The following is a 20,226-nucleotide window of genomic DNA, read 5'->3' on the forward strand; positions in this document are numbered from 1 at the left end:
GGTGGGGGGGTGGGGTTGTTAATGTATAACTCGGCCCATTTCCTGCTGTGCTCTGCGACGAACCCCCTTGCTGATGTTGCTGATAGATTATGAGACGAAAGGGTACAGGGGTAAAACAATCCCCACTCAATTCCTTACGCCTTAAAATAAACCCCTCAATTCTGGGCTTATCAGTAAAGAGTCTCATTCCAGCTTTCGTGGCCTGATCTCACAGACACTCAGGGCTATGTGAATGAACAACCTCTTGCCTACAGCACAGAGACTCCCTCAACTCAGATCCCTACTGTATCAGTCTGCCATATCACCCTGGCAAACTTGTGGCACTCTAGGTTTTCACCATACTGCCCTTCCTGTGTGACTCTTGGACACAAACTATCCCCTTTTCCTTAGGTAAGTTTTGCCCTATTCTGAGTCTCCACCTCTGTGAGTTTTAATACGCTGCTGGAATAACCAAGACAATACTCTTTGGCACAAAAAAGAAGATGAATTTTATTTTCTTGAGAACATAGGTTTTTCTTTTCTTAGTGATGCATAAGTTTACAATCTTAGTTACATTTATACATTAACTCTGTCAGAATTTAACTTCAAGTTATCCTAAACCTAACCTAAACCACCACTATCCTGGCCCCCCACACTTCTTCTTCCCTCTTCATAACCCCCTTCCTTCTTTTCCAACTGCCAAAACGGTTAAAAACGGGCACCGTCCCGCCTCCTAAAGATGCGCTGTCAGTTAAACTGGAGGTGGATTAACTCTTTCTAATCCAGGGTGTAATAAATCTTCCATCCTGGGGCTAATCCGTTACATGCTCATTTTCTTTCTTGTCTCCTCCTCCTCCTCCTCCTCCTCCTCCTCCTCCTCCTCCTCCTCCTCCTCCTCCTCCTCCTCCTCCTCCTCCTCCTCCTCCTCCTTTAATATTATTAACAAAGAGGAGCATTCAGAAAGACAGTCCTAACCACCTGCAGTCTACAATGGTACAGTCTCCTTCACAGCCAGGCAGGATTGGTGGGGAGGATCTGTAGAACATCAAGACCCCTATTGGTGGTAGGTTCCAGAGGAATCCATCCAGCTTCTGTGAGGAGGGGAGGGCCTATATACAGTATTGTCAAACGCACCTCCTGGAAATCTTCCAAAACTGAGAAATTTGCAGAAAGGAGCAGCCAAAATGAACAGAAAAGTTGCAACATTTGTGACATTTTAGTTTAGAAGAAAGGCAAGGTGGGGAAGGGGAAGAAGACACAACAGAAGTGTGTAAAGCCATGCATGGTTTGGAGAAAATGAACAGAATACTAGAACGACCTGGGACCATCCAGTGAAGCTGGGTATTGGAACATTCAGGACAGACAAAAGCAAATACATGTTCACTGCTGGAAACCCCAGGAGGCGAAAGTGTACTGTTGGGTTCAGATCCTGCTTGAGAGCTTCTCACAGGCATCTGGTTGGCCAAATTTAGAACAGGATGCTGGACTAGATGGACCATTGACCTGGTCCAGCAAGATGCTCTTATGATGCAATCACCTATAAAGAGGGCATTCATCCCCAATTTTAGGCCAGGTCTATCTTTTCCTTTGCTGGTGTTCTTGCTTGGATAGCAGTCAGCAGCTATAGGAGAGTCTGTTTGCTTCCACTACACTCTATAAATAAAGCAGATCCTACGAAGACACCAATAAGAGGTAGCTGAAGCTCAATAACAACAAACAAAACAACTATTATTATTATTATTATTATTATTATTTTTATTATTATTATTATTATACCCTGCCCATCTGGCTAGGTTTCCTCAGCCACTCTGGGCAGTTTCCAACAGAATATTAAAATACAATAATCTATTAAACATTAAAAGCTTCCCTAAACAGGGCTGCCTTCAGCCTGTAGATCAGGCATAGGCAACCTTGGCTCTCCAGATGTTTTGGAACTACAACTCCCATGACCCCTAGCTAACAGGGCTAGTGGTCAGGGATCATGGGAGTTGTAGTTCCAAAACATCTGGAGAGCCAAGGTTGCCTATGCCTGCTGTAGATGGTAGAGCACAGGATGTGGATGGAGAAGCTTCGAGGGTCAATCTCCAGCATCTCCAAAAAGATTTTTGTTTTAATGGTCAGAGAGGAGGTGATGTGGAAAACCTTTGCTGGATAGCTAGCGCCAGCCAGTGAAGACAATATCAGGATAGAAGTACAAAGGAAGATGACTTCCAATATACCATCAATCTCCAGTGCTGTCTCACTCAAAGTAAAACCCACCAATTCTGGCATGACTGCATTGGCTACCAATTAGTTTCCAGGGTCAATTTAAGGTGCTGTTTTTGACCCATAATGTCATAGTCCTGTGCTGCCAGCCACGACATAGGTGAGTGGAGGGAGAAGCCAGCCAGCCAGCCAGTCCCAGAGGGTACTTGCCTGGAGGCAGAGTTCATATACAAGGTTCAGTCCTAAGGTCAGGAATATCCCAGTTCACGTCCAGGCACCCCCAAACTGCAGCCCGCCAGATGTTTTGGCCTACAACTCCCATGATCCCTAGCTAACAGGACCAGTGGTTGGGGAAGATGGGAATTGTAGTCCAAAACATCTGGAGGGCCGAAGTCTGGGGATGCCTGACGTAGTCTAATTATAATAATAATAATAATTTATTTATACCCCGCCCATCTGGCCAGGTCTCCCCCGCCACTCTGGGCGGCTTCCAACACACATCAAAATACACTAAAATATCACAGACTAAAAACTTCCCTAAACAGGGCTGCCTTTATGTATTTTCTAAATGTCAGGTAGTTGTTTATCTCTCTGACCTCTGGTGGGAGGGTGTTCCACAGGGTGGGTGCCACTACCGAGAAGGCCCTCTGCCTAGTTCCCTGTAGCTTTGCTTCTCGCAGTGAGGAAACCGCCAGAAGGCCCTCGGTGCTGGATCTCAGTGTCCAGGCTGAAGGATGGGGTTGGAGACGCTCCTTCAGGTATACAGGACCGAGGGAGGCTGTTTAGGGCTTTAAAGGTCAGCACCAACACTTTGAATTGTGCTCGGAAACATACTGGGAGCCAATGTAGGTCTTTCAAGACCGGTGTTATGTGGTCCCGGCGGCCGCTCCCAGTCACCAGTCTAGCTGCCGCATTCTGGATTAATTGCAGTTTCCGGGTCACCTTCAAAGGCAGCCCCATGTAGAGTGCATTGCAGTAGTCCAAGCGGGAGATAACCAGAGCATGCACTACTCTGGTGAGACAGTCAAACAATCCAGGGGTCAAGAAAGCCAAGGCTCCAAGGTCACGAGAAGCAAGAAACAGCAAGTTCTGGCCAGGAATGACAAATGTTGTTTCCAGCAACTGACTGAGGCTGAAAAGCCTGCTTAAGAAAGCTGGAGCCAGCTGGTTCTCATCAGGAACAAGAAGGCTGATCAGCAGAAGGTGGAGTCACTTTGCCTTCTGGTCCTTCAGACTGCTGCTCAGCAGATGAACCTGACTCCTGGCCCATGACATATAAAACCTTATGTGGTTCAGAACTCCAGTACCTCAAGCACAGTCTCTCCCGTCATGAAAGAACTTGAACCCTGTGTTTATCATCTTAGGTCCTTCTCTGTATGCTCCCTCAGAGGGAGCTGCAACTGGTGACAATACAAGGACGAGCCTTTTCAGTGGTGGCTCTAAGCTTATGGAATTCTCTCCCCAGGGAGGTTCGCCTGGTGTTATTACTAACTACTTTTAGGCAGCAGCTCAGTATCCAACAATGAAGGAATGCAGAGAATAGAATCTAATCAAAACAAACATAACTCTGTATACAACAAAAGTATAATATACACTGAATGTCCCAAAGCAATTGGTATTATGATTCAAAATAATATCCACACAAGGTATATGTGTACAGTCACAAAGAACTTGAATACACACACACACACACACACACACACACACACACACACACACACACCGGTATATATATTCAGTATATATATATGCAGTCTTGCAAAGTGCTGTTCAATATAATTGAGATCAAGAGCTCAAGAGTTCAACTATGAAGTAAATCTTCTAGATAAGACTGTGTACACGAAGGACTCTGGTTGACCAGATGCCCGGGTATAGTCTTTGTTTCATATGTATTCTTCAGGACAGTTGATATATATTGATAAATTTCAACTTCGTGCTCATTGTTGGGTCAGCTTTTGATATGCATAGGCGCTCAGGTTCTGGTATAGTGTTGACTTTTATGCGCCAGGCAAAAACATTTCTCTTGAGCAAGGCTTTGGACTTTTAACATGGAGAATTTCAGATAGTGTGGGTTTAGGGGATCGGATGCATTAGACCACCTTTTTATGTATGTGAATGCTTTTAGTTTTGATTTTGCTTTAGTTTAATATTGGTTTTGAAGGTGTTCTATTGCAAGTTGCTGTGAGATTTTTTTTGTAAAAGACAAAGCAATTAATATGTAGAATCAATCAATCAATCAATCAATCAATCAACCTTGCAGGGTTGCCCTCATAGCTGCCAAGTTTTCCCTTTTCTTGCGAGGAAGCCTATTAAGCATAAGGGAATTTCCCTTACAAAAAAGGGATAACTTGGCAGCTATGGTTGCCCTGGAACCTCTCGCTGCTAGGGGAACTGAGGTGAGCAGGTATTGTTGTTAATTGGTGTTGCAAGTCAATCACATTACATGGGGTAGGTGGGCTATTGGGTTGTTTTTATTTTTATTATGTATTTTGTGGTTTTATATCTTGATTTTATTCTGTGAACCGCCCTGAGACCCCTGTGCATAGGGCGGTATGTAAATTCAAATAATAATAATAATAATAATAATAATAATAATAATAATAATAATAATACATTCTTATCATTGCCACGTTGTTTGTAGGCCAGTGCTATGTTTCACAACATGCTGTAGGAAAGGACAGATCGTCCATCACTGAGTTAATTTGATGAGCATACTGATTCACTTATCTGGAATTATCCCATTAGCAAGAGCCTTATGTCATTAACAAGAGCCATAATTTCATTCTGTTGCACAGATAATCAAATTGCACTGTTAATTAATATACAGCTTCTAGGCCTAGTTCTGCATATACAGCTTTTCATTTATTGCGCTGTATCTTTTTTTAAAAAAAGGAAAAACTTTAAATATATTATCATAGCTAAATGCAAGCATTTACAGCTTTCACGGGGTGGGTGGGAGAGAGCTTCTTGCAAGATCTTGCATTGAACGGCAGGTTGACTTAGGTGGCCTCCAAGAACCATTCCAACCCTTATTATTCTATGTGTGGAACTCCATCTGTCATAGCTGGCAGCAGAAGCCAGCTCCATAGTTTAATGGTGTAGGACCCTGACTCCTCTTGGTCGGAGGAGAGCCCCAAAGACTCCCCAGGTGGAGTTGATTGGATCCCTGAAACTCCCTAGTAGGGAGGCTCCGAAATGATGACCCCAATAGAGGCTTCAATGGAGGTAAAGGCCTAGCAGTCGGGAAGAACTCCTTCCCTGGCTCCCAATAATGTAGTTCTGTCCTTGGACCCAGAAGCACCTTCTAGCAGAGTGGCTTCCTCCTTGACCTTGCCTTGTACAAGCTGCAGGAGGCACTTCAGCACCTTCAGAGTACTCACCTATAATCAAGCTCTCTCTAGGGAAATAGTGCCTGGAACCCATGTAGCGGAAAGATTGCCTGCTTCCTTATACGCCTGCCCAGGCTATGAGGTCATTGGGGGATGCCCTTCCCACAGTTCTGCAGTTCTCTGAGATGTAGCATGTAGTGACTAGCCAGAGGGCATTCTCAACAGTGGCCCTTCAACTCCTCTCTCAGCTGTGACCAGCACCAACATGAGGTAAAAAACATGGCTGTTCACCCAAGTATTTGGCCTAAGGGGTGTCCCTCACGTGGCTTATGTTGTTAGCGCATTGTTTGATTTTATTTAATGTATTGCATTACATTAAATTTTGTTTTGTTTTATTTTTTATGTTGTTCCTTGCTCTGGGATTGTGTGAACAACAAGAGTGGGTTATAATTTACATCAATCAAGGTCTGCAGGATGTCATGAAGTTGGTCAGGAGCTGGTGCTGGAGCAACATTCCTAGTTACCATCTGATGAATCTACATTCAGCCGAATTCAGAACCTTATCCCACAAGGGAGCTGTCCATGGTCCTGACACTCAGCTGTCTGACTGCACCTTGACTTAGTTTGCATGAATACCATTCCCGGTAGCTCTAGCCTTTACAAGAGACACATTTTACACTCCATGAGTGTAACGATCCTACTGAAATTGGTCCCTGTGCAAACCTTCCTTTGGCCTTGTGGGCCAAATTTGAGAGGTGGGCAGGGCTGCTCACCTGTCAATCACTGTCACGGTCCGGTCGGCGGGCGTCCGGACCAGAGGCAAGATGGTGGTGTAGAAGCAGGAACAGGTGCAGGGCTGAGGGTCCAGCAGCAGGCAGTCGCAGGGTCAAGGAGCAAGGCAGAGGCGAAGGTCTGGGAGTCAACGAGCAAGGCGCAAGGAGCAAGGCGAAGGTCCAAGGAGCAAGGAGCAAGGCGAAGGCTCAAGGAACAAGAAGCACGGCGAAGGTTTAAGGAACAAGAAGCAAGGCGAAGGTCCAAGGGTCGAGGATCAAGGCGTCGGCAAGGCAAGGGTCCACGGAGCAAGGATCAAGACGTCGGCAAGGCAAGGGTCCACGGAGCAAGGATCAAGACGTCGGCAAGGCAAGGGTCCACGGAGCAAGGATCAAGACGTCGGCAAGGCAAGGGTCCACGGAGCAAGGATCAAGACGTCGGCAAGGCAAGGGTCCACGGAGCAAGGATCAAGACGTCGGCAAGGCAAGGGTCCAAGGAGCAAGGATCAAGACGTCGGCAAGGCAAGGGTCCACGGAGCAAGGATCAAGACGTCGGCAAGGCAAGGGTCCACGGAGCAAGGATTAAGACGTCGGCAAGGCAAGGGTCCAAGGAGCAAGGATCAAGAGGCCAGATGCAACCAGGCAGGGATAGCGTTGCTGTGGCAAAAAACCTGAAGGGAAATGCTGAGCTTTTATCCCTCCCAGCTCCTGCCACCAGGTGCAGTGAGGTATCAAGTGGCCTCACCTGAGTGACCACTCCTTGCCTCTCCAGCACAAGCTGAGGTCTTCACCTGTGTGGCCACTCCTTGCTTCTCCAGCACAAGCTGAGGCAGGCCCCAGTCCTGCAAAGCACTACAGGCCCCAGAGCCTGACTCCTGCCCATACTCCTGACAATCACCTAGCAGCGCAATGACACCCGTTGATATGATGCTTTGAAGTCCTCAAGTCCTGCCCATCAGCTGTCACTAGCCCATTGGAGTTATGTCATCTGATTGACAGGCGAGTATGGTTTGCAACAACAACAACAAAAAGTGTGCAAGCCAACCTGGAGCCCCTGGCAGGCGAAGACTGGTCCATGGGTCAGTGGTACTTCACCTCAGTGTACAGCATTAGAACACTATGAACCCATACTCAGGGTGCATCCTCTGCTGGTATACTTAATGTTTAATGCATCATATTAAGGGATTATATTTAATGCTGCATGTGTGAAACTAGAACATGACACCCATTTAACAGGTAACCCTACATAGGTAAGTTTCTTTTTAGATAGGCTGTGGATCCCAATAAACAAAGGAAGATGGGGTACTCATGTATACGGTTGCTTTGCAACAAGCGCTACAAAAATTAATAGCAATTCCTCATATTCTTGTATCCTCACATAGAAAACTACAAGAACTGAAATTGGAACTGCATTGCTCAATCTAACACATGTCTGTTCAAAAGTAAGCTCCCTTAAGTTCAATAGGAGTTACTCCCAGGTAAGTGAATCCTTAAGGGATGATTAGAGCAAAACTAAAACCAATTAAATAAGAGGAAATTCTGCTTGCTGGATAAATGTTCTAGGGTATATTTTTTTCTGGTGTGAACTTTGTAGATTTCTTTATGGCTAAATATCTATCCTAGCACAGAGATTACATTAAAAACTTGATACAGGGCTGTTAGTGTTATTCCCTAACAATGACTATCTGAAACCATCTGGTGTGTGAAATTTTAATCCATCTGTTTAAATGTTACAGTGAAGGCATTTACGTATGAGGTCTTGCCCTCTGGATTGTGAAGATGTTGGCTTCGCGCTCTTGTGTGCATAGAAGTGCCTGAGACTCACATACATTTCTCACGATCGGTGACGCATAAAATGAAGCTGTGTGTATTTCAAAAATGTTTTTGCTGCTGAAGGGTTTAAACAATTCAGCCACTTCGATCTATGGTCTCTCCCGCAATAGTGCGTTTCCCTGCAGCTGACCATAAACAGCCTAAAAATTACAAAGTTGAAGGACCTGAACTCGCTTCTCTTAAAGCTCCTGGCACAATAGTGTCTGGATGTCAACATGTGAGGTTCCTTGCTCTGGACCCAAAGTTGATTTGTGTTTCTCTTAAAGTTTTGCACAGAAAGGAAAAATTTCACCAGGTGTAGCTTTTGCAATGACAGGATAAGCCACATTAGGCAGGTTTTTTTTCTTTGATTCAACTCCTACTGGTACAGAAGGTCTGTCTAGTTGGGACCATAATGGGGCACTCATATGTATGCACACAGATCCATTTTTTTCTGTAGACTCTTCTGCACTTTAGTCCACCCAAGTTAACATTCAATTTTATATCCATCTTGATGTTTTGTGTCTATGCTAGGGGATAGGGCTTGATGGGATGTTTTCACATGGTGTAATCTTGTCCTGTCCCATCAATTATTACTTCCCCACCTTCCAATTCCTTTTCTGCACACCTTCATTCATTCATTCATTCCTTTAAAAAGGAGTATCCAGCAGTTCTAGAAACCTGAACTGCATTGTGGGCAGGTATCTGCTTACCTGTGCATGCACACCTTAAAAAAAAATAAAAAAATGTTTTGCCAAAGCAAATGCCTCAAGTCTGCTTCACAGTGGAGGGTTAGGTATTTATAGGGAGGCAAGGAAGGAAGGGAGGGAGGGAGGGAGGGAGGGAGGGAGGGATGATTGTAAGGATAATGGGTTGTATTCAACATAGCATTAAGCAGATTGTTCCATCAGTGCAATGATTTTTCCTTGTGCAATGGAATGATCTCCCACTCTCCTCCAAAGGGAATTTTGTGGCTGGGTTGGGGGTATATACAAGGGGAAGGAAAGGGGGGTGGAATCCCATTGTGCTAGTGCCAATCCTTTCACTGGGACAACAATTTAGTTGACTATCACCCAATGGTAATAAAAAGTGTGCACCTCTTCACTTCCTCCTCCTGCTTTGTACATCTTCAGCACAAGCACCTGCACAGAAAAAAATGGGAGAAGGCCACCCACCAGTTCTGTTCATTTCTTTGGGCTTGCTAGCACAGATTCCCCACACATAGGAACATAGGGAGCTGCCTTATACAAGTTAGATCATTGGGCCACCCAGCTAAGTATTGTCTACACTGACTGTCAGCGGCTCTCTAGGGTTTCAGGCAGGGATCTCTTGCTGCCCTTCCTGGAGATGCTGAGAACTGAGCCTGGGGCTTTCTGCACGCAATGCTGTTGCTTTACCATGGAACTACAGCTCACGTGTCCAGCAATGTGCAAAGAAGGGGAGCTGGGTGGTTTTTGGTTGTTCATATGATTTCTCAATAGACTAACTCTATTATTATTATTTTGGTCAAGACATAAAATAGTCCCAGTTCAATCCAAGGGATCATTTTCAAAAGCAAATAGACAGATCTGAAAAATAAACAGAATTAGATATAGCCCCTTTTTGGTCTTCAGAGCTGCCATTTCCTATAACACCCCATCCTACCACTTTCTGTCTCATGGGTTATGGCGTTTTTGCTCTCCGAATACTGCCTGGAGTTCAGATTGAGAGCTCATACAGCAACATCCAGGCTTTACCCATTAAATTTCAGCTTTCGTCATCATTGTCTCAAACAAAGTGCAAGCTCCCCGAGCAAAAAGAGGGAGAAGCATTTCCCTCCCACCTTTGACACCCTGGTGAAACCTTCCTTTTTGCAGGAACTGCTCCCTACAATGCCCCCGCTCACAGACACTGAATAATATTTCTTCCTCCTGGCCTTTTTTAAAAAAAGAGAATGATTGCCTTTTCTGTGAATAACGTTGCACATGGCACTGAAGGAGGCATGTGCAATCACTCATTGTGGAAATCGCCAGTGGTTCATGCTGAGAGCACATAAAACTCTCAGCTAAATGGGAAATGGTGACTCACACTGCAAAGGTTAATGCCTCCCTGTTGGAGTTCAGTTATGGGGAGCAATGTCACCGGAGACCATTGTCTTTTATTAACATGGCTGTTCCTCCCAGTAGGAAGGATTATAGAGCAAAGGTGAGCAAAACGTCACCCTCTTGTAAACATGAATCTATACTTAGGCAAGATTTTTAAAGCAGACAATTGAAAAATGCCCTCTCCCTCCCCTTTATCTTTTTATTTTATTTTTTAAAAATGCTTTCCCTATTGTTATTAGAGGGCCTAAGGGAGGAATTGCAGGACATTTCCCCCCTTCAAAAATGACATAAGTAGGATTAACCATCTCACACTTTGACAATGCCCTTTATATTGTTTTAGAAATGCAATAGGTGGGATAAATATTTGAGTGAGAGCAATCCTATTACAAGCAATGGGCCAGCTCCTCTTAAACCTTCATCATGTTGCTGATTATTGAGACAACCACAGTATTTGTAATTACAAGAGGGCACTGCAACAAAATATGCTTCTGTTTTGGGATCCTACCAGCCAGCTCTGCAGCCTTTCATGGCATTTTCTATTCTATTCTCTGTGCCTCATTTTTTTGTCCTCCACTCCAACTGTTAGCCAGCATTCCATGGCACTGAGCATGCTCAGTCCTCATTGGGCTATTTGGGGGGCTGCCCCTCCCTTTTAGAATTTTCTCCATGTTGGAAATAAAGCATTTTCCTGGAAAAAAAAGTGACAAGTGGGGTGCCACAGGGTTCTGTCCTGGGACCATTGTTGTTCAAAATCTTTATAAATGACTTGGATGAAGGAATCGAGGGGATGGTCATCAAATTTACAGATGACTCTGTTACCCTACAATGGGGGTCTGGAAATACGGCGGTCCTCTTTAGCCAAATAAAGACAGTGTTAATATTTATTGCAGGCTGCAGCAAGACTAAATGATCCAGATGAATTCTCCAAATTCTGGACCCCGAATACAAAATTCAAGACACCTTTGTAACAATTACATGCGTGATTGCCTCATGTGCGATCCTTTTCAGAAATATGATTGGGTAACAGGATGTGTGGAAAGCTTGTGGACCCACTTCTAATTGGTTTACAAAAAGCACACTCCTGTCTACTAGCTGTACCATGGCAAAAGATAGTTTTGGACAAAGTTTATAAATTCACTTTTCTTTTGTCCCATGCAAAATGTTGTTTTTCTGCTATCTGTTACATGAAAACTGGTCTGGGTCAAGAGATTTTATTGTTCTCCTGGCTTTGATGCCAGTCCCCCGGAGCTGATGATGGCCAGCGAGCACTTGGCATGTTTTACTAACCTGATAAGGTGAAGTGAGAGGCCCATGGCCCATATTCTACTTTATCACTTCCCTAAGGAGTCTCAAAGTGGCTCACATTCTCCTTTCCCTTCCTCCCCCACAACAAACACTCTGTAAGGTGAGTGGGGCTGAGAGACTTCAAAGAAGTGTGACTAGCCCAAGGTCACCCAGCAGCTGCATGTGGAGGAGCGGAGAGGCGAACCCGGTTCCCCAGATTACACCACTACACCACACTGGCTACATGTTAAAAGGATCTAGGGGTCTCAGTGGACCACAAGCTTAACATGAGTCAACAGTGTGATGCAGGAGTAAAAGAAGCTAATGCTACTCTAGGTTGCATCAACTAGTGTCCAGATCAAGGGAAGTAATACCACTCTATTCTGTCTTGGTCAGAACACACCTGAAATACTGTGTCCAATTCTGGGCACCACAATTTATGAAGGATGTTGACAAGCTGGAATGTATCCAAGCCTTATGAGGAACTGCTAAAAGAGCTGGGTATGTTAAGCCTGGAAAAGAAGAGACTGAGGGGAGATATGATAGCCATCTTAAAATATCTGAAGGCCTGTCACAAGGAAGATGGAACAAGCTTGTTTTCTCCTGCTCTGGAGGGTAGGACTCAAGCCAATGGCTTCAAGTTACAAGAAAGGAGATTCCGACTAAACATCAGGAATAACTTTCTGGTAATATGAGCTGTTCGATGTTGGACTGGTCTCCCTTGGGAAGGCGTGGACTCTCCTTAACTGGACATTTTTAAGCAGAGGTTGAGCAGTCACCTGTCATGTATGATCTATTTGAGATTCCTGCATTGCAAGATGTTGGACTAGATGACTCCTGAGGTCTCTTCCAACTCTACAATTCAATGATTCCCTGATCAATGCTTGCAATAAGTTACCTGAATCAGTGGAGGGCGATAGAAAGAAAACCTGGCCAACTTAGAACCACACCTCTAAGGAACAACTTGGACTTGAAAGTAAAGTATGTGTAGTTGCGATGGAATGGTATATAATTAGCCCTGTTACATTATCTGGGTCTCAGATGTCTAATCCAACTTCTGTGCCCACCCCCTTGTGATTAGGTGTCTAAGAGGAAATCATTTTTGAAATATGCAGTGGGAAGCAACTTCAATGTGTAATGTTACGTGTCTAAGGGTGTTTGAAGAGAAGACAAGCATCAAAAGAAAATGTCAAGGGGGAAATCTAGCTTAAATATCTTTAAGGACACACACTATAGAAACTGCTACCCTTTCAGGGGGTACTCAAGGGTACGCAGTACCAACACCTCTTGTTGTTGTTAAAAAGTTTGACACTTACTGCAACAACTTCATAGAAAAACTTTAGATTCCACCCCCCCCCTGTCGACATTTTCTTCTCTTCTTCTCTTCAAACATCCTTATGTTAATAACAGCCCTGTGAGTTAGAGGAAGAGAGATTAACAGGTTCAATATCCTCTAGTGAGCTTCATGGTTGAAGTGGGGTTTTGAATCTGCATTGCCTCAGTCTTGGTCCAACATTGGGTGGGATGTTGTTGTTGTTTTTTTAAAAAATATTTTATTAAAGTTTTCTTGGTTTACAAAGGTATACAATGTATCTTTTTTCAGGTTACATTTTCCATAGGTCAGTTTCATTTGTTAAGACATTAGGGTTACAATGCGTTTCCTCTCTCCTTGGCTTTAACGTATTTATGTGAGTTTTTTTTTGGGGGGGGGTTGCAAGTCGCTTTGGGTTATGCCTTGTGCAAGGAAAAAAGGCGACTAACAAATGTAACAAATAATAATGAATAAATAATGCCGCTAACATTAAACAGGAAAAGGGGCTCCATGGCAACGCCTAGGAACACTGAGCACGCGCGAGGAGGAGGAGCGAGGAGGAGACCATTGACGTAACCTTTCGCTCCTCCCTCCGTCCCTCGCTGTTTGTTTTACGTCGCTTCTTTACATGGCAGCGCAGCGCGTTGCGCACGCGTACTAGCGCGGGAGCAGAGGGCCCGGAAAGAGGGGCCGGTTTGCTTTACGGCGGCGCTCGGCGTTTTCCCTTAACAAGCATGGCGTCCGGGTTTGAAAGCGAGAGGACTCTGGCGGCGCGTAAGGAAGAGAGGCGCCGCCACCGCGAGGCGCTGCTACAGCAGGTGACGGACCGGATCGGCTTGGCACCCCGTTGTTGGGCCCTGTTCTCACCCCACTTCCGAAGGAACCCTCCTCCTCCTCTCTTTCTTCCCTCCGCCCCCATTCAAGCGTCGACGGGACGTTTTTCACCCCCTTTTGTCTTTATTGTGTAAATAACATGAGGTTCTCGCTCCCCCACCCCCTTCAGCCCTTGTTTTGAATCGCCCCCCCCCCCGGTAATAGGGCCATTTCCCAATTTCGGAACAGCAGTTCTCTGCAACGGCAGGACATGTTTAAATTCCTCTGTAATGGCAGGAAGTATCCCGGAGCACCGAGCGTGCTATGGTCCATGGGGTCACGAAGAGTCGGACACGACTAAACGACTAAACAACAACATCTCCGAGAACTCTGGGAAATGTAGTTCTGGGAGTGGGGCTAAGTACCCCGGCGTGGTAGTTCTCAACACCCTCCCCAAACCGCAGGAGTCTTTGGGAGAGGCACAATTGCAGTTAAAACTAGTGAAAAGCCAATGCGGGTTTGTTTTTGTGTGTGGGCTGCCCTTTTATATTTAGGATATCTTCATGAGGATGCTTGTCTCCATCTATTAATCCTTAGGTCTTAAATTGTTTTAAATTGAATTTAGGAAGCACCCTTCATCCAAAGATCACAGGGCCAGGTTATATGTTTATCTCCTGCGCATTTAACAGCTGAACTTCCGTGGTTTCTGTGTATGCATTTCCACCTACTAGGGTTCAACTGGTCCTAAGTGTTGCTTTGTACACCACATAGCTTTCCTACACGAAAGTTACTTGTGTGAAAGAAATTGTTTGTAAATGTGGACCAAATAGATGAATTATGTGTTAAGGATTGTTAGGAAAGGGATTAAAAACAAAGCCACTGATGTCATAACGCCACCGTGCACATCTATGTTGTGACTGAACTTGAAGTGCTCTGTACAGTACTAGTTTCCACACCTCAAAAAGGAAGCTGGAGGGCTGGAAAATGTTCAGAAAAGCACAAGTAATATGAGGATAGCTTTGGTTGATTGTCGGCTGGTTCTGTGGGATTTATCCTTAGGGGGAGATATTCAGTAGAGATCGATCTTGTCATACATTCTGTTTCACATCTATATGAACCTGTTGGGAGCTGTCATCAGCGAATCTGGGGATGATGACATCCAACTTTGTTATAATTATTTATATTTATTACTTGCTTTACTCATAAAAGTGACTCAAAATGACTTGCAGCACAGTATTACTGCTAGAACTATTTAAAAGAAGCAAACTACTAATGAAAAAGCTTAAAAAATCTATTCCAATAAAAGAGAGGTCTTATGGAACCTGCCCCATTAAAAGAGGTCACAAGTTCTTGAAACCCTTCAAATAAGCGTGAAAAGCCCAGGTAAAAAGAAAACGTTTTGCCAGGTGCCTAAAAAATTAATCAAGATGGTGCTAGGTGACCCTCCCTGGGTGGAGCATTCCATAAGTGGGGAGCTGCCACTGAAAAGGCCCATTCTTGTGTTGCCAGCTTCTGACCTCTTGTTGATGTGGCACATGGTGAGGGGCCTCAGTTGACAGTTGCAGATGACCTCTCTGGGGCACAAGCCTGGACTGCCCAGATGACAAGTCCCCACCCTTTCAGCCTGGGTGATGTGGTGCAAAGGAAAGCAGAGGAATACATTTGGCTCTAGCTTGGCTGCAGGAATTGCTGGAAGGAGGCATACAAGGCACCATCCAACCATCTTAGGGACTCCACTTTGGAATTGTGTAGAGTTTATTTCTTAGCTTTTTCCTCTCCTGGAGATGTCCTGGAAGGCAGTAGCTACAGATTTTTCCTCAGGGTTTGCTCCCGGAAGCCTTTCTCATGAATCGAGTATAGCCACAAAGCAGTGGAGTGTATAGAATTACAGGGTTGAAAAGGCACTCCCAAGTTGAGTTCTCCTTCTCTTCCACAACATATTGGATTATTTACTCCATGTTGTGATAGCACATTTTCCCCATTCCTGCTAGTGGCAGCCCATGGTGTGAGGGGAAACAGAATATCATGATTTGGGATAAGTGATGCTACACGTTAGTGGGAAAACACGATGCAAGGATGCTGTCTTCAGAAAAGGTCCCCTGACTGCTGTAACCCATAGTTGTGCTCTTAAAAGCAACAGTTTTCTTGGTTTGTTTTTTCTCGTTTAAATAATGACACTATGCAAAACCCATGATCCAAGAAGCTTTGAACAAATGGCCTTCAGACCTGATAAATGCAAGGTGGCATGGGGCTGAATACTGAATAAGTTTGCTAGGGATGTTGCAACATGGCAGATGATACATTCCTTTAGTGCATACATATTGCCTTTCTATGTTGGGGAAAGGCTGTTTAGAACAGAGTTTCTACCCTGGAGAAGATCAGAATGTGTGAAAGAGAAAGTGGCAATGCTTGGTTGTGTTTAGCTCATTGGTTTGGATTGCGGCATCAAAATAGAGACTGATTTAGTAGAATTGCAGTTACCAGAGTATTTTTTGAAAACAGTTGTGGTGCCTGAGGGGTTGTCATCATGGTTGCATCAGCTCGTGCTGTCAGACACTTTCAGCACCTGTACTAGTATTTCTGAAGGTATATGATTACTGTGGAAACAAATGCAATGACCAGGTTTCATTTTGAATTGACATTTCATACAAAAATAAAAAAAAATAGCTGTGTAGGATCTGCTTTAGCCTGTTAGGTTGATACAGCAATCGAGAAATTTTGTTGTTCCCGCAAGGGGACAATGACAATAAAGATCTATTCTATTCTATTCTATTCTAGATAGGAAATCATGAGATTAATCTAGTACTTGTCTGTATTTTCTTGGCAATAATCTCCATAGAGCTCAGTCAACTTGACTCATGTATTGTGCATAATATTGTAGAATTTAACAAATTAAGTTATTAGTATTAAAGATAAAAGTAACAAAACAGACTTAAAGCACCTGGGGTGTATTTATTAGAACTGAATTCCAATCAACCAGTAATTAAAAGTAAAATAAAAAAAATTCCTTCAGTAGCACCTTAAAGACCAACTAAGTGTATCTGAAGAAGTGTGCATGCACACGAAAGCTCATACCAAAATAAAAACTTAGTTGGTCTTTAAGGTGCTACTGAAGGAATTTTTTTTATTTTACTTCGATTCAGACCAACACGGCTACCTACCTGTAACCAGTAATTAAAAGGTTCCTGTTTGACAGTCCAGGTCACTATGTTTTCTCCTTCCACCTATCCTTTGTAGATTTGCTTATAAATTCAATATGTGATCTGTGTTTGAGAAGATGTGATGTATTTGCACTTAATTTTTATTTATATTGTATCTGAACTATGGTGTGAGCAGGCAATGGCTTAGATCTCAAGATCTATTAGTTACTTGTGGCTGAGAGGGATTTGGCTTCTGTTTTGGCTTAAACATTTCCCCCCCACCTGCCATGGCCTTACAGGATATACCATTTTTAAAAGCGAGAGGAGTTTTAAAAGCAGTTTGTTTGATATGGTGTGACATCACAATAAGCCTTTTAATCATTGTTTTTAAATGCTACTGGTCCTTTGTATCTCAGCCAGTGTTGCAGCAGATAGAAATTGTAGCGTATTTTACTGTTCCTTCAAGTGCATTAGAAATTCTTTTTCTATCCTGCTTGTGAAAAATGTGAGGCTTAGCATTGCGTCTGAGAACATTGAAGAGGGGCTCCTGGAAACTATGTCAACTCTCTCAGGAATATAGCTATAATTTTATGAAAAATGCTTCTCACTCCATAGAGATATTGGAGCTTTTGTGCAGGATTTAATAGACCATAATATTCCTCTGCCAAATGGTGGTAAAATGGCTATTTTCTCTGAAATTTCATACAGAAGGGGTTTTGAAAGAGTTTTTAAAAGTGTCCTTTTGTCTCCATCTTTGTTACATTCATTCTATTTATGCAAGAACTTTCTAGTCAACATTTTGTCCTAATACAGTAATGGAATATAATGGTGTCAGGTTTTCTGGTTTTCGGGGTTTTTTTTTTTTTTTTGCTTTTAAAATGTACTAGTTTTTCCACCTGCCTGCACAGTGGGGTTTCTAGATTCTCTTCTTCCTCCAGGAGAGGAGGACAGTGATTTATGGGCTTTGGCGTTGCCTGCAAGGCAGGGAGGGGAAAAAAGAATGGTCAGAGCTGTCAGAGATGGAGATGAGCACACAGGACATGTCGGAGGAAGAGGCTGTTCAGGTGAGCGACAGGCTAGTCAAATCCCTGCCATCCCTCGCCTCTCTGTCTCCTAGAGCCAAGAGGGGCCTGAAGAGGGAAGAGCAGTGAGGGCTTCCATTTAGGAGAAGTCTCAGGTTGCTTGCACACACCCTGCCAGATGAGAGTGCCGAAGTTGGAGGGGAGTGTGGTCCCACTGTTGCTGCAACTGCTCTGCAGTTACCACTCACTCTGCCGAGAAGACATCTAATCCCCAACCCACCAATTATTACAAAGCAAACTTTTGGTGTACAAAAACGCATAGGGTGGAATACAACATTGCACTCTTCCCATTGTTCCATCTGCGCAAGCATTGCAACTTGCCAGATGGAACGATTCCCTTTACGTGCATGGTAAAAGATGAAATTTAAAAGAGGCTGGAAAATGGGAGATTCTGGGGAACATGGCTTTGGCAGTCCCATCCCAGTGTGTTTTGACTATACATGATTTTGACTTTAGGCACAATCCTTGGAATGTAACCCCTACGTAAATTGCGGGCTTCCTGTGATCTATACCTGTTCAGTTTCTCATGGAGTGGCATTCAGCATTATTGAAACATTTTTTAAAAAGCTAGTAGTTGCTCTTTTATCAGCATAAGTGACTGGATAGGTACTGAAATATATACTTCCGTAGCCAAAGCACGAAATATGGTTGGTTTATGCCAAGGGATATATAGTTGATCATGGTTCTTGCAGTCTGCTATGTGAGGTTCTGTTGTCATGAACTTTGAAGATTATATTGTGAAAATAATGAGTAAGGAGCTGGAATTCATTGATACATTCCAAACATGACCTTCTGTTATCTTGGTATGTCCTCTCAGAAAGTGTTTAAGAATCTCTAGAGGCCATTCCATTTATGCAACAGCAAACCTAGCTACTAGAAGTTCCTGTTGCTACATTTGTGCATTTGTGTGCGCACATCTGTTAGGTGCATTTAAAGCTTTAGGCTTCCTCTTGTGCCTGGAACAATAGAAGTTAAATGCAGCCAGGCTCATGACATGAGGCAAAATTACTGGAAGGTATAAATTAATCTGTAAGGGCAAAAAGAAAATTGGCAGGTATTTCTGCGGTATTGGACAGCACTAATGAGCCCTGGCTTAGAATGAAAAGCTTGCACCGGGTGAGAGTTGAAAAATGTGAAGTAATTAGGCTTGGCTTTTGTACCGCAGGAAAGAAACCAGCAACTAGCAGGGGGATTTAATTATAAAATACAGAAGGGAAGAAAGAGATTGATGTCAGTAAGCTATGTGCGATTGTATTAGGCTAATGCAACAAGAGGTCAGTGCCTGATTTTTGTTTCTGCTTCAGTCTGGATGAAAAAAGTTTTCAAGGGGCTAGTTTAAATGGAAGTGTAACAGACCTGGATGTGGGAATGATGGAAAATTGTAATTTAGGAACGAAACATGTGTAATACAGCCATAAGGTAAAGGTAAAGGGACCCCTGACCATTAGGTCCACTCGTGACCGACTCTGGGGTTGCGCGCTCATCTCGCATTGTTGGCCGAGGGAGCCGGCGTATAGCTTCCAGGTCATGTGGCCAGCATGACAAAGCCGCTTCTGGCAAACCAGAGCAGCACACGAAAATTCCGTTTACCTTCCCGCTGTAGCGGTACTTATTTATCTACTTGCATTTTGACGTGCTTTCGAACTGCTAGGTTGGCAGGAGCTGGGACCAAGCAACGGGAGCTCACCCCGTCACAGGGATTCAAACCGCCGACCTTCTGATCAGCAAGCCCTAGGCTCAGTGGTTTAACCACAGCGCCACCTGGGTCCCTAATGCAGCCATAGTGGCCTCCAGATGTTGTTGGACTACAAGCTCTCATCATCCCTGACAATTGGCTTTCTCTACTGGGCTGATGGGAGTAGGAGCCTAATATCATCTAGAGGACACTAGGTAGACATCATCAACACCCATCAACTACACTCACACTCACTTACGGACTCACTGTTAAGACCGTGTTCATGGAAGACAATCTTACTCGGCTATGAGTGATCGCCAAAGAAGAATAAAGAAGAGTAGGTTCATGGGGTCACGAAGAGTCGGACACGACTAAACAACTAAACAACAACAAGGTAGAGAAAGCGCTGTAGTACACAGTTCTGTGATTGACACCTGAACTATGTTTTTGGCCTGGCATTAATTTCAATGAAATATCCCTGAGTGACCAAGCTTGTAATTGGACATCAAAGAGTAGCTCCACATATCCTTCTCCCCACCCCCATCTCTGTTACTTCTAGTAATATAAAGCACTCGGTCATGCCATTGTTTTTCCAGCCAGTGCTCGGCTAATTTAATGAGGCAGGGAGATTTGTAGTAAAATGATGTCACATCACATACCTTGCATTACTGGATGTCTTTTGTGGGGTGGGGAGAGGAGGCAGCAGCAGCATAGGGCTGTTTGTTGAAAGAGGAGGAGCTA

General features: G+C 44.0%; 1 protein-coding gene and 1 long non-coding RNA gene across 2 annotated transcripts in view; both read left to right on the forward strand.

Annotated features, from left to right (window-relative positions):
* Positions 1-20,226, forward strand: part of LOC132592013 (uncharacterized) — a 182,371-nt gene that overhangs the window by 102,352 nt on the left and 59,793 nt on the right. The window lies entirely within an intron of this gene.
* CWF19L2 (CWF19 like cell cycle control factor 2) overlaps positions 13,456-20,226 on the forward strand; it is a 66,564-nt gene continuing 59,793 nt past the window's right edge. The window contains exon 1 of the mRNA XM_035114948.2: positions 13,456-13,593. Coding sequence (XP_034970839.2) covers positions 13,510-13,593 — 84 coding nt within the window. The 5' untranslated portion in view covers positions 13,456-13,509. The remainder of the gene's footprint in view (positions 13,594-20,226) is intronic.

This window comes from Zootoca vivipara, chromosome 4 (genome assembly GCF_963506605.1).
Source record: "Zootoca vivipara chromosome 4, rZooViv1.1, whole genome shotgun sequence".
Classification (NCBI taxonomy): domain Eukaryota; kingdom Metazoa; phylum Chordata; class Lepidosauria; order Squamata; family Lacertidae; genus Zootoca; species Zootoca vivipara.